At 45.4% G+C, this 15098-nt stretch overlaps 1 protein-coding gene across 1 annotated transcript in view; it reads left to right on the forward strand.

The window, feature by feature from the left end:
* LOC134983668 (oocyte zinc finger protein XlCOF22-like) overlaps positions 1-12646 on the forward strand; it is a 49040-nt gene extending 36394 nt beyond the window's left edge. The window contains exon 6 of the mRNA XM_063949333.1: positions 10333-12646. Coding sequence (XP_063805403.1) covers positions 10333-11579 — 1247 coding nt within the window. The 3' untranslated portion in view covers positions 11580-12646. The remainder of the gene's footprint in view (positions 1-10332) is intronic.
* Positions 12647-15098: the final 2452 nt, after the last annotated feature.

A 15098-nucleotide genomic window follows, 5' to 3' on the forward strand; every position in this document is an offset into this window, starting at 1 on the left:
TGCGGATGGGAGGGCTGATAGCCTTTGTTGTAAAATAAAAGATATTGTTTTTAGTAGCAGTACTACAAGTCCCAGCAAGCCTCCCCCGCATGCAGGTACTTGGAGAACCACAAGTACCAGCATGCGGCGGAAAAACTGGCCCGCTGGTACCTGTAGTACTACCACTAAAAAAATACCCAAAAAAACACAAGACACACACACCGTGAAAGTATAATTTTATTACATACATACACACATACATACATACTTACCTTATGTTCCCACGCAGGTCGGTCCTCTTCTCCAGTAGAATCCAAGGGGTACCTGTTGAAGAAATTATACTCACCAGATCCAGTGGTCCAGGCTCCTCGGCAAATCCAGGGTTAATCCACGTACTTGAATAAAAAAAAAAAACGGTGTCCCGACCACGAACTGAAAGGGGACCCATGTTTGCACATGGGCCACCTTTCCACGAATGCCAGAAACCCACTTTGACTTCTGTCTAAGTGGGTTTCTTCAGCCAATCAGGGAGTGCCACGTTGTAGCACTCTCCTGATCAGCTGTGTGCTGCTGTCCTCACTGACAGGCAGCACGCGGCAGTGTTACAATGTAGCGCCTATGCGCTACATTGTAACCAATGATGGGAACTTTCTGCCCTGCGGTTGACCTAAAGTGACGTCACCGCTGAGCAGAAAGTTCCCATCATTGGTTACAATGTAGCGCATAGGCGCTACATTGTAACACTGCCGCGTGCTGCCTGTCAGTGAGGACAGCAGCACACAGCTGATCAGGAGAGTGCTACAACGTGGCACTCCCTGATTGGCTGAAGAAACCCACTTAGACAGAAGTCAAAGTGGGTTTCTGGCATTCGTGGAAAGGTGGCCCATGTGCAAACATGGGTCCCCTTTCAGTTCGTGGTCGGGACACCGTTGTTTTTTTTTATTCAAGTACGTGGATTAACCCTGGATTTGCCGAGGAGCCTGGACCACTGGATCTGGTGAGTATAATTTCTTCAACAGGTACCCCTTGGATTCTACTGGAGAAGAGGACCGACCTGCGTGGGAACATAAGGTAAGTATGTATGTATGTGTGTATGTATGTATTAAAATTATACTTTCACGGTGTGTGTGTCTTGTGTTTTTTTGGGTATTTTTTTAGTGGTAGTACTACAGGTACCAGCGTGCCAGTTTTTCCGCCGCATGCTGGTACTTGTGGTTCTCCAAGTACCTGCATGCGGGGGAGGCTTGCTGGGACTTGTAGTACTGCTACTAAAAACAATATCTTTTATTTTACAACAAAGGCTATCAGCCCTCCCATCCGCAGCCCATTGGATGGGGGGGGAACAGCCTCGGGCTTCACCCCTGGCCCTTGGGTGGCTGGGGGGGGGGGGACCCCTTGATTGAAGGGGTCCCCACTCCCCCAGGGTACCCCGGCCAGGGGTGACTAGTTGGATTTTTGATGCCACGGCCGCAGGGCGCTGTATAAAAGTGACCCCCGGCTGTGGCATTATCTGTCCAGCTAGTGGAGCCCGGTGCTGGTTTTAAAAATACGGGGGACCCCTACTCTTTTTGTCCCCCGTATTTTTGGGACCAGGACCAGGCGCAGAGCCCGATGCTGGTTGCTTAAATATGGGGGAACCCCTGTCAATTTTTCCCCCATATTTTTGCAACCAGGATCGGCTCAAAGAGCCCGAGGCTGGTTATGCTTAGGAGGGGGGACCCCACGCATTTTTATTTTTTATTTTACATTGTTTAATTTTTAAAAAAAAAAATACGAAGCCCAGCACGGATCACACAGATCCAGCCGAGATTGATTGTAAAAAAAAAACGGCAGTGTTTTGCTAATCACTGCCGTAAAATTAGGTAAAAAAACACGAATGACATCGACATCGGAAGCAAAGAAAAACCCAAATACGACAGCTTAGTAAATCCATCGTAATCAATTCAAAAAGTTGCAGTTTTACACTGTCGATGTCATTCGTGATTGAACTTTGACCTTTTTTCGGAAATTACGAATCTTAGTAAATATACCCCTATATGTGCTTTTCTCTTCTCTTTATGACAAATACCTCCATATAAGGAATAATTCTGAACTAGTTGTGGGAGAAGAATTGTCATCTAGAAAGAAGAAGAAGAAAAAAAGAATTTTCCAAGTGAAACACAGAATTTATTTTTTGAACTATCCATTAAGACTTTCACATAATTTTCTTAGAGTGGGAGCGCCAACGGTGTATTCAACAATTTACTGTTGACTACTAGATCCAGGCCTTGCCTTTTGGTCTCTCAATGACACTGAGGGTGTTATCAGGGGTGATGGCAGAGATGTTGCTACAACTCCGCAAGCAGGAAGTGAACATCGTTCCATACTTGGACGATCTCCTCATAATGGCTATATTCAGAGCACAGTTGATGGAAAAGATCAGCCTTCCAACACGACTACTCACGGATCATGGGTGGATTCTCAATCTGCAGAAATCCCACCTAGAACCTACGCAGAGGCTTCAGTTCCTAGTAAGGATACTGGACACGGTGTCTCAGAAGGTGTTCCTTCCTATGGACAAGGCAAAGATAATTCAGACGATGGTACGTTCCATTTTGAAGCTGAACAAAATCTCGGTACATCTTTGCATATGCTTACTGGGAAAGATAATGGCCTCCTACGACGCAATTCGGTACGGTAGAGACCATGCATGACCATTCTAGCTGGATCTGCTGGACAAATGGTCTGGGTCACATCTGCACATGCGCCAGATGATATGCCTTTCACCAAACGCCAGGATTTCCCTCTTATGGTGGTTGCTGATCTCCCTCCTGGAGGGTCGACACTTCCGAATTCAGGATTGGATTCTGTTGACAATGGATGCAAGCCTCCATGGCTGGGGTGCAGTGACCCTAGGGGCTTGGTTCCAATGAAGGTGGTCTGATCAAGAGGCTTCCCTTTCAATAAATGTTTTGGCACTCAAGGCAATTTATAATGCCCTTTTGCTGACCTCTTTATATCCTTCATTATCAGGCCATACAGGTATGGTCGGAAAACGCACCAACTGTGGCTTACATAAACCAACAATGAGGTCCAAACAGCAGTGCTGCAATAAGGGAGGTGTCACATATACTCCTCTGGGTGGAGCGTAATCCTAAGGCCATTTCCGCCATATTAATTCCGGGAGTAGACAATTGTGGAGCAGACTTCCTCGGTAGACACGATCTGCACCTGGGGGAATGGGGCCTCTACCCGCAAGTGTTTCAGAAGATATTTCATCAATGTGGGCTACCCGCAAATCGACTTGTTGGTTTCTCAGCTGACCAAGAAGCTTCTGCGTTACTGTTCTGGTACAAGGGATCCACAGGCCACAGCAGTGGACTCTCTGGCGACACCGTGGATTTACTGGTTGGTGTACTTGTTCCCTCCAGTTCCTATAATTCCAAGAGTTCTCAAAGGACTTAAAGGGACAGGGTTCAGGCAATTCTGAGTGCCCCAGACTGGCCCCGCAGGGCTTGGTATGTAGACATTCTAGCCTTATTACTCGTAGGACCCTGGCCTCTGCCAATTCAGGATGATCGTCTTACACAGGGGGCGTTCGTCTATCCAGACTTACCACGGCTACGTTTGATGCAATGGAAGTATATTGGGAGGATTTTTGCCAGGAAAGAGATTCCGGGCTAGGTTATCTCGACTATGCTCCAAGCCGGCCAGATGGTCGCATCAAAACATTACCATTGCATATGGAAGAAATGTGTCTCTTGGTTTGAGGGTCAACAGTATTCTACTGTGGATTTTCATCTGGGACATATCTTGCACTTCCTGCAGGCTGTTGTGGATGTGGGCCTACGTTTTGGCTCCATAAAATTTAAAATCTCAGCCTTGTCTTTTTCTCCATGGAACAATTGGCTGTTTTCCCAGTGGTCCAGATGTTCTTGACAGGTGTCCTTCATATTCGACCACCCTTTGTGCCTCCCACAGCGCCGTGAGTTCTCAAGTTGATTCTGGCCTTTCTCCAATCGGTTTGATTGAACCTTTCCACAAGGTGGACATGGAGTATTTGACATGGCAGGCTGTCATGTTGTTGGCCTTGGCCTCAGTGAGGCGTGTTTTGGGATTAGGGGCCTTATCCTGTAAGAGTCCTTCTCTCGTGTTTCATGAGGATAGAGCGGTGCCTAAAATTCGCTAGAAGTTCTTGCCTAAGGTGGTATTAGCATTTCATATCAATTGGCCGATGATGGTTCTGGTTGTCACTGACACGTCTGTTACACCAATGTCCTTGGACGTGGTTCGGGCTTTGGAGATTTATGTCAAGAGGCCAGCTCGACTCAGAAAATCAGACTGCTTTTTGTTCTCTATGATGCTTCAAAGATTGGTTGTCCTGTTTCGAAGCAGTCTATTGCGTGTTGGATCAGGCTTACGATCCAACAGGCTCACTCTTCGGCGGCTTTGCCGCTGCCTAGGTCTGTTCAAGCCCACTCACACAGTCAGTGGGTTCTTCCTAGGTGGCTTCCCGGGGTGTCTCGGCTTTGTAGTTATGCTGGGCAGCTACTTGGTTGGGTTCGAACACGCTGTAAAGTTTTAAAGGTTTAACACCTTGGCTACTGAGGATCTTCAGTTTGGTCAATCAGTTTTGATGGGGTCTCAGCACTCTCCCACCCAGTTTGGGATTTTGCAACTTCTCCATGGTACTAAGACCATCCCAGTATCCCCTTGAACATTAGGATTTTAATACCTACCGGTAAATCCTTTTCTCGTAGTCCATAGGGGATACTGGGTGCCCACCTCTGTGCTTTGATATTTTTCAGCAAGAGTTGTTCTTGTGTGTTGTAGTTTGGGTCTGCTTTTGCTGTCCCTATGTTCAAGTTGTGGTTAGTGTTGCTATCCTCTTGTTATGTTGTGTGCTGGTTCGTTCTCTCACCACTTTCTTGTCTCTTTTCCTCCTTTCAAAGTATGTCCGTCTCCTCGGGCACAGTTTTCCTAGACTATGTCTACAGAGGGGCATAGAGGGGAGGAGCCATCACACTCTGAAGAAGTTTTAAAGTGCAGGCTCCAATGGACCCCATCTATACCCCATGGTACTAAAACCATCCCAGTATCCCCTACGCACTACAAGAAAAGGATTTTCCAGTAGGTATTAAAATCCTATTATTTCAGAATAGCAGGGCCATCCTCAGTTTAAGGTATCACTGCGAAGACGCCGTTTCGCATAACAATAACCTTAGTAGGAACTACCCATTTGTATTGCACATTTCCTTGGGTGGAATAGACGCCTTTTGGCCAGCGTCACAGGAGAAATATCTGGAAATATCTGCAGATTATCCAGGCACTCAGCTGTGGATGAGGAAGGCAAAGCAGCCTGTAGAATTCGTTCTTTAATATGAAAAAAGTGGACCCTGAGCAGAGTGTCCCTCGGTGCTTGGATAGGGGCCTGTTTGGACTTTGGGAGTCTATGGATCCTATCAATAAGAAGGTCCGCGGCAGAAGCCTTCAGTGGAAGTTTCTGAAAAGAGGACCGTGGCATAATCATAAAGCTCAGCATTTGTAACAGAATCCGGAACGCCCATTATTTTGATATTATTTCTCCGAGACCTGTCTTCTAAATCAACGACTTTATCACGAATAGAGACCATGTCTTCCTGAAAGGTGTCATGTGCTGAAATCAGATCTTTGTGAGATGCAGCAATCTCATTCATCTTATTCTGTACGATGTATAGAGCGTAGAGTAACAGGACCATCTAGAGTGTCTTAAGACGTCTTCAGCCATTACAGCTGGGCTGTGCGTCTGACAAGAAGAAGCAGATGATGTAGTGGTCTCAGAAGAACCACCTGAATTTAAGGTACCAAAGAGATGGACAGGTGGGGCCGATTTGGTACCTTTTAACCTTTTTTGGAGGCATGATAAGCCGGCTACAAAGAGACTGACCTCTCAGAGATAGGAAAATACAAACGAATTATAAATAAAAGGAGCAATAGTAAGCTGTCAGGATGACTCCGTTCAAAATGACATTCTTAGTGTGACGGGGGCATCCGTGCCAAAATTTCAAGTAAACATGATGTATTGCAACTCAAATAACACAGTAATGACCGAGAAATTCCATTAGAGGTCAGCGTGATCACAGACGTGAAGTACTCAGTCCAGAGAGACACAAATGGAAAAATATATTCAGTGGATAAATCCACAAAATAATGGCACTTATTCCGAGTTGATCGCTCGCTAGCTGCTTTTAGCAGCAGTGCACATGCTAGGCTGCCGCCCTCTGGGAGTGTATCTTAGCTTAGCAGAAGTGCGAACGAAAGGTTAGCAGTTCTGCTACTAAATATTTTCCTGCAGTTTCAGAGTGGCTCGAGACTTACTCCTTCCTTGCGATCACTGCAGTCTGTTTAGTTCCTGGTTTGACGTCACAAACGCCCTGCGTTCGGCCAGCCACTCATGCGTTTTTACCTGGCACGCCTGCGTATTTTAGCGCACTCCCGGAAAACGGTCAGTTTACGCCCAGAAACACCCTTTTCCTGTCAATCACACAACGATCACTTGAGCGATGAAAAAACGTTGGTCGGCCTTGTGTAAAACTGCATAGTTTTGTGTGAAAGTACTTAGTGCTGCGTACCATGCGCAGAATTGCCGATTTTTCACCTAATCGCAGCGCTGCGAAAAACGGCAATGAGCGATCAACTCGGAATGAGGGCCAATATACTGTGAGGTTGTAATCAGAGTGTAATGAGCTGTACTCAGATGATACTTGATATTGGGCTCTGCATGTAGACTGAGAGGAAGTAGATGATAGTGGTACCATATAAATAGAAGGTAGTTTCACCTCCAAGCAAATGCTTCAATTTAATGTAGTGACCCCGGTCCAGCCATCAGGACACTTATTTATATTAAGCCTTATTGAAGGCAGAAGGCAAAGCATGCGATGGCCGACACCAGGATATAAAATGGCTGCCACCTTACTTCCCAATATCACCGCCGGGCGCCAGTGACTGTGGGCAGACCGTTCTGTCCCCAGCAGTAGCGGGAGCTGAGCACCTGTGTTATATGGAGAGCAAGTACTCCCACCTTAGCCAAAAGCGCCTCCAAGTCAGGTGTCTGGAGCGTGCAGGAAAGACTGGGCGCACATAGCCCCAGAATACAGCCCGTGGCTTCATAGGCGTCACTAGGCTGCGGCAGTGAACAGTGCCCGGAGTGAGCAGAGCGAGCGGCTTTAGGGCAGTAGGAGTGGTGGACTTAATAGATTGGGTCTTGGTCCCAGCGGCGACTGAGAGTTATCAGGTACGTTAGATAAGAAGCCACTTACTGAGGAGAGCTCCAGAAAGCACGCCTGGATGGACTCAGGCCACACCCCTCTTATTTATTGTTTTATATACTAACATGGGTGACAGGTGTGGTACATCCCTGCAAAGGCAGATCCAATCTCTTTCTCATCAGACTCTGCTGTCTTCACTGCACTCTCACTCAGATGTTCACTGCTGCCAGTAGCACACGTATGAGAAGCAGAAGTATGGCGGCAGCTGTATAGATTCTGATATGTATTTCTCTATATCATACTTCCTGTACACACATCATCCTTATTACTATTGAGGATTTAGAGGTAAGACACTGATGATGGGGGTGTAAAAATAGAATTTTAAGTACCTATCAGTAAATCCTTTTCTCTTAGTCTGTAGAGGATGCTGGGTTCCATTTAGTACCCTTGGGTATAGATGGGTCCTTTGGGAGCCACTGGCACTTTAAGAGTTTAATAGAGTAAGCTGACCCTTCCCTCTAGAAACTGTGCCAGAGGAGACGTACATACTTCGAGAGAAGGAAATACACAGATGGTGAGATTCACACCAGCTCACGCATAACAAAAAGGAAAGCCAAGCTAACCAACTTGGAACAGTTCAGCAACAGCTGAACCAACAATACTGAACCAAATAACAATGCCGGAATACGAAGCACAGGGCGGCCGCCCAGCATCCTCTACGGACTACGAGAAAAGGATTTACTGGTAGGTAATTAAAATCCTATTTTTTCTTACGTCCTAGAGGATCCTGGGGTCCATTTAGTACCATGAGGATGTAGCAAAGCTCCCTGTACAGGCGGGAGAGTGCTAAGGTTCCTGCAGAAATGCTTGACCAAACATGAGGTACTTAGAGGCCAAAGTATAGAACTTATAAAACTTAGCAAACGTGTTCGACCCTGACGAAGTAGCTGCTCGACAAAGCTGAATAGACCGAGACACTCCGGGCAGCTGCCCAGGAAGAACCCACTTTACGGGTAGAGTGGGCCTGAACAGATTTTGGAATTGGCAGTCCTGCCGTGGAATAAGCATGCTGGATAGTGAGCCTGATCCAGCGTGAATTGTCTGCTTAGAATCAGGACACCCAATCTTGTTAGGATCATAAAATACAAATAGTGCATACGACTTCCTGTGACGAGTAGTTCTCTTCACATAGATTTTCAAAGCCCGCACGACATCCAAGGACTTTGAGGTAATTGAGGTGTCAGTAGCCACTGGCACCACAATAGGTTGGTTGAAAAGCCGACACAACCTTAGGGAGAAATTGCTGACGCGTTCTGAGCTCAGCTCTATCCTCATGGAAAATCAAGTAGGGGCTCTTGTGCGACAATGCGCCCAATTCTGACACACGTCTGGCAGAAGCCAAGGCCAACAACATGACCGTCTTCCAAGTAAGAAACTTTATGTCAACCTCCTGTAAAGGATCGAACCAATCTGATTGCAGGGACTGCAGCACCACATTAAGATACGAAGGTGCCATAGGAGGCACAAAGGGTGGTTGGATGTGCAGAACTCCTTTCAAGAAAGTCTGAACCTCAGGGATAGCAGCCAATTGTTTCTGGAAGAAAATAGACGATGCCGAAATCTGGACCTTGATGGAGCCCAAGCGTAGGCCAACATCCACACCCGACTTCAGAAAGAGGAGAAAATGTCCCTGTTGAAACTCCACCATAGGAAACTTCTTGGATTCACACCAAAACACATACTTTTTCCAAATCCGATGGTAATGCTTAGACGTTACCCCCTTCCTAGCTTGGATCAGAGTAGGAATAACCTTATTCGGAATGCCCTTTCGAGCTAAGATCTGGTGTTCAACTTCTATGCCATCAAACGTAGCTGCTGTAAGTCTTGATCGGCAAACAGCCCCTGCAGTAGAAGGTCCTCTTGAAGAGGAAGAGGCCTCAGATCCTCCAGCAGTAATGCTAGAAGATCCGCGTACCAAGCACGCCTTGGCCAGTTCAGAGCAATGACGGTCGCTGGAACTCTTGACCTTTTATTAGTTTGAGAATCCTTGGGATGAGTGGAAGTGGAGGGAACACATACACTGACTGACACCACTTTACTTTCTTCTGGCTTTGTTAGGGGGTGGTGGCCATGCTGCGGGAGTGAGCAGTCGCCTCGTGGTCTTGCGATCAGCACCCTCAGGAGCTCAGTGTCCTGTCAGCGGACTAGGGAACCATTAACTCTTTAGGAAGTTGGTTCGTATTCCCCCCCCCCCCCCCAAGGCCCACGAAGCAGAGAGGTTGTTGCCAGCAGCCTTCCTGAAACCTAACTAACTCTAGAAAATAAAAAACTAATAAAACTCCTAGAATCTCCCCTAGCTGTGACTGGCTCCCCCGGGCACATTTTCTAAACTGAGTCTGGCAGGAGTGGCATAGAGGGAGGGGCCAGCCCACACTATTAAACTCTTAAAGTGGCAGTGGCTCTCAAAGGACCCGTCTATACCCCATGGTAAAAATGGACCCCAGCATCCTCTAGGACGTCAGAGAAAGTAGATTATAACCTAGCAGGTGATGATGATGATTACAGGGTATCATATGGTGTATTGCATGTAAAGTACCTTGTTCCACACCTACTCTGCTGTAGCAATATACGTTATATAAGGGTAACACATGTACAGGCTTACCAGCGTATGAGCACACACATAAAGGAATGCTACCTTACCAATGCTTCCAGGAGTAACGTTAGGAGACATTTCTCTGATCCATCAGCTCATATGACTGATGTTATTGTTCATCTAGAATCTCCAATTCATACGATATGTTCCCCATCCATTGTTTTACATTGGTGCTGACATAGGACTTGGCGAGTGACTACATCTCCATTTATACTTCATGGTTAGTTACCAGTACAAGAGAGAGAGATATCTAAGTCTTATTATAATATTACATTTGTTATTGTGCGTGTTCTCAGGAGGGTGGACACAATGATAGTCTGAGACACAATATTATAAAGCCTTCATTAAAAGTTATGTTTTACTATACACACACATTTACAATTAAGTGTCCCAGAAAGTCGTCTTCTATTGTTTACAAGATTAATATTGTTACAGAAAATGTCACATTTCCTTAATGTATTTTATTTCCAGCAGATGGACACACAAGCAGGAATATCTCAGAAGGACATCTAATGTTATCCCCGGATTGTGACATAAAAGATAATGACAATAGACAGGATTCTCCAGGAGATAAACCCATTACCCCAATTATACATCCAGCTCTATCAGCTGATCCCTCTGATCCTGGGAAATGTTCTCCTGATCACTCTGATATTGGAGCATCTGTTACAGCTCTGACAGTAGATACAGTGTTTCCGTGTTCTATAGATGCCAAATGTTTTACACAGAACACAAAGCCTATTAACCCACGCACAGGTAAGGCAGGTGAAAGGCCACTGATATGTTCAGAGTTTGGGAAATGTTTTGCACACAAATCAGATCTTGTTACAAATCACAGAAGTCACACAGGTGAGAAGCCATTTTCTTGCTCTGAGTGTGGGAAAAGTTTTACCTGGAAATCCCACCTTGTTATACATCAGAGAAGTCACACAGGTGAGAAGCCTTTTCCATGTTCTGAGTGTGGAAAATGTTTTGCACACAAATCAGGTCTTGTTATACATCACAGAAGTCACACAGGTGAGGAGCCATATCCATGTTCTGAGTGTGGGAAATGTTTTACCTGCAAATCACAACTTGTTACACATCAGCGAAGTCACACAGGTGAGAAGCCATTTTCTTGCTCTGAGTGTGGGAAATGTTGTGTAAGTAAATCACATCTTGTTATACATAACAGAAGTCACACAGGTGAGAAACCATTTTCTTGTTCTGAGTGTGGGAAATGTTTTACACGGAAATCACATCTTGTTACACATCAGCAAAGTCACGCAGGTGAGAAGGCATTTCCATGTTCTGAGTGTGGGAATTGTTTTGCAAACAAATCAGATCTTGTTAGACATAACAGAAGTCACACAGGTGAGAAGCTGTTTTCCTGCTCTGAGTGTGGGAAATGTTTTGTAAGTAAATCACATCTTGTTATACATCACAGAAGTCACACAGGTGAGAAGCCATTTTCTTGCTCTGAGTGTGGGAAATGTTTTACACAAAAATTAAATCTTGTTAGACATAACAAAAGTCACACAGGTGAGAAGCCATTTCCATGCTCTGAGTGTGGGAAATGTTTTGCTCACAAATTACATCTTGTTAGACATCAGAGAACTCACACAGGTGAGAAACCATTTTCTTGCTCTGAGTGTAGGAAATGTTTTACACGGAAATCACAACTTGTTACACATCAGCAAAGTCACACAGGTGAGAGTCCATTTCCAAACTCTGAGAAATAAATAAGCTCTTGTTGCACACAATTCGACATCACTCAGGTGAGGAACCATTTTAATCTTCTGGAGTATACTCATTGCCATGCGTTGTTCTTCAAGGTTCTTATCCTATCTCCTATGCTTTTTGCAATATACATGTTACCACTGGGTGAAATAATCAGATGTCATGCCCTCATCTACCACTACTCTAAAGATGACCTGTCTTTTGCTCCAGGTACTGAGAACCCAGTACCAATCCTAAATGGTTGTCTAGCTGAGCTCCAGGTGTGGGTGATGCCAGTTGGCTGTGACACAGTCCTGGTGAAACAGGTCCATATGGTAGAAGCTCACCAACGCAGGGCTACAGCTCAGCTTTGCCTACCAACCAGACTTACGTTTGGGTGTTCAGAGTTACAAAATGCTGATCCTATGCGTAATCTTGGTGTCCTGGATGGCGGAGTGACACTTGGACATCACGTATCAGCCACAATCAGATCCTCATCTGAGGAACATAGCCAGACTCCAGCACTTATTTCCCTCAGAATATCTTCCTACAGTCATACATGCACTTGTATCATCACACATAGACTACTGCAATGTCCTCTACCTGGGTCACCCAGCAAAATAATTGCACCGCTTGTAGCTTGTACAGAATGCAGCAACCAGGCTATTACCTAACCAGCCCGTTCCTGCCACATAACACCCACTCTCTGCTCCCTTCACCGGCTGCCTGTAAGATGGTGACTCTATTACATAATCTTACTGACTCTCCCAGCCCTACATGACCAGGGTCCATGGTAACAGAAGCAGCTTCTGCCTCCTTACTGCCCTGCTTGCTTACTTCCATCTGGAGACAAAGGACTGTTACCAGCAGTACCAAGAATCACCAAGCAGTTCTGAGATGTCAGAGGGGCAGAGAGGGTGGTGGCAGTAGTGCTGTAGCGGGGGCTGCCGGAGGCACTGTCTGTGGGTAATATTGTCCCCAAGCAGCGCTAAGGTGTCAGAGGGGGAGACAGGGCAGTGGCAGTAGTGGGGGAGGATAAGGAGGGTGGCAGTAGTGACAGAGGACAAGGTGGGTGGCAGTTGTGGGGTGAGATGTGGCAGTAGTGGGGGGGGGGGAGACAGGGTGGATGGCTGCAGTGCAGTACCAGGGGCTGCTGGAGACAGTAACGAGGTGTATGGGTCCCGCACAGAATCAGTTGATAATTAGACTTAGTGATGATTATGCTTCCTTATTTCTAATTAATCCCTTGTATGTGTTACTGTTATTTGCTGTGTCAGCCTTTATGTGTGTTCTGTGTAATAATCCTGAAAGTAGTGCTGCTACCGATCTCATATCATTTGTAGTAACTTGGAAAAGATGAGATATGAGGTGCACTCTGGAAGCTTATAGGGGGTTAATCAGAGATGATCGCAGATGTGACATCATGTAGCCCCTGGAAAATAGTCCTGGCCCGCCTGCGTTTACCCCTCAGGGATGCGACCGCAATGTGTGTGCACGGCCGCTGCGCATGTGTATTTTGCCACCACCAGCAAACTGCTGGGGGCCGCTATTGCGGCTGGGTCTGAATGACCCCCATAGGGTTTTAGCTCTTCTGATATGTATCTGTTTTACTTACCTGCAATACTATAATGTAACTTGAATTGTTTCTGTGCTTTAAGGATATTTTATCCATGTTGTGCAGAGTAAAGTATTTTTTAAGTTTAAAATATAGAGAAAAATCTGTGTATTAAAGATATGAAATGAAGTTAAAAACAAAAGATTTCCGTTGTCTTTTTATGTGTCTGTGTATTATCTTATATCCAGATAATTGTAGCTATGGTGACAGAAACAATTTCCTGTTAATGTGTCACTTGTATTGTTACTTTTGTGTCCAGCGGGTGGGCTCGGAAATGTTATCCTTTTCCTTGCAGCCCCAGTTGCAGGAGAAAATGAAGGAGGAGCTGGCGACGGGTCACGTTCCACTTGAGTTGACAATTTTCTCACCAGCAGGTCTTTCCCCCTCTGCAGACTTGTGTCCGGAAAGAGAGATACAACGTAGGCTTTAAACCTAGGATCGAGCACGGTGGCCAAAATGTAGTGTTCTGATTTCAACAGATTGTCAACCCTTGAATCCCGGCAAAGAGAATGAAGGGCTCCATCCACAAGTGTTTCCAGGGAAGACGTTAAATCTGAGGGACTATGCACAGGCCCAAATGATAATTGTTTTATGATCCTTCTATGTATGAACCAACCGATAGAGGGAATAATCCAAAAGTGTTAATACCAAAGATTAGCTAATCAGGTTGGAGGTGCGCCATTAAGCAAATTGCAATGACTGGTTAGGGGGTTTAGAAAAAAACACTAGTGGGCTTGTATCTAAAGAAGCCTTAATGTGTGGTGCACTCTTTTCTTTATGTTTCAGGGTAAAGATTTTTCAATAGGCAAGACATAAGGCAATTGATTGTCAGAATGGAAAGACAAATACTTGATAAAGCCTATTCTTTATCTTATAACATTCACTATATATTGGTAAGAGACTCAGTACGCAATTGGCGTACGGGGTACCGTAATGGTACGCACTTAGCATAGCAGACGCTAGACCGTGAGTGCGACGCACGAGCGACACATACGCTCGCGGGTTTACGCTTGGCATCGAGCACACTATAGGCGGCCAACTACCGTAATGCTACGCTACTAGCGTAGCGGACGCTGTGCCCACGAGAGGAACACGAGCGGCGCAGACGCTCACGGGATGACACACAGTAAACCTTGTTAGCAATACACTGAAAGGATATACTTATACTGTAAACCTTAACACTGACATTCTGTAATGATATAACGCTTCTTAACCTTGTTAATATAAAAGCTGCTTGAGCGATTGAGACGCTCAGAGTACCCTTAGCAATGTAATGATAAACACACAATACCTTGTAAGGTTCCAAAACCTTTATCTAGATGATTTTAGTATGTAAAAAGGGGAAAACAGTTACAGCTTATACACTACAAAACTAACATTAATACCTAAACAGAATAACTTTACATAAATATACAATATCGACACAATCGCAAATAAGAACAGAGAGAAAGAGTAAATGGCTAACACAGAAGGAGAACAAGATGGTCACAGAGAAACTTACACACGTTGGGATGAATCGCAAGCGCAGTCCTGGACCAGGGACCCAGCCTTCAGTGTGAAAACCTTGCAGAGTCTTGTGTGACCAAGCCTATTGCAAGCTATATTTATTTACTAACTCAAGACATACTACAATAGATACTGTGTGCTCTCTTTCCATTGGTTAGGGGGTGGGACATGTACTGCACCTGGGATCATTGGTTAGTCCAAGAAGTGGGCGATGGCTAGGACTTGTTAGTATTCTAAATTCCTCTTTGTCTGGTTATATTGAGGAAAGCTATTGTTTTGGATCTTCCAAACAAACTCTGTCTCTGGGCTTTGTTCACCCCACTGTCCCCTCCTTCAGTTGAGACAATGACATCTCAGCACTCATTCTTCTGGAGAGAAACCTGGTCCTATTCATAAACAAAGGTGTAAGCCCTCTTCATAG

Source organism: Pseudophryne corroboree (genome assembly GCF_028390025.1).
Source record: "Pseudophryne corroboree isolate aPseCor3 chromosome 3 unlocalized genomic scaffold, aPseCor3.hap2 SUPER_3_unloc_20, whole genome shotgun sequence".
Classification (NCBI taxonomy): Eukaryota; Metazoa; Chordata; class Amphibia; order Anura; family Myobatrachidae; genus Pseudophryne; species Pseudophryne corroboree.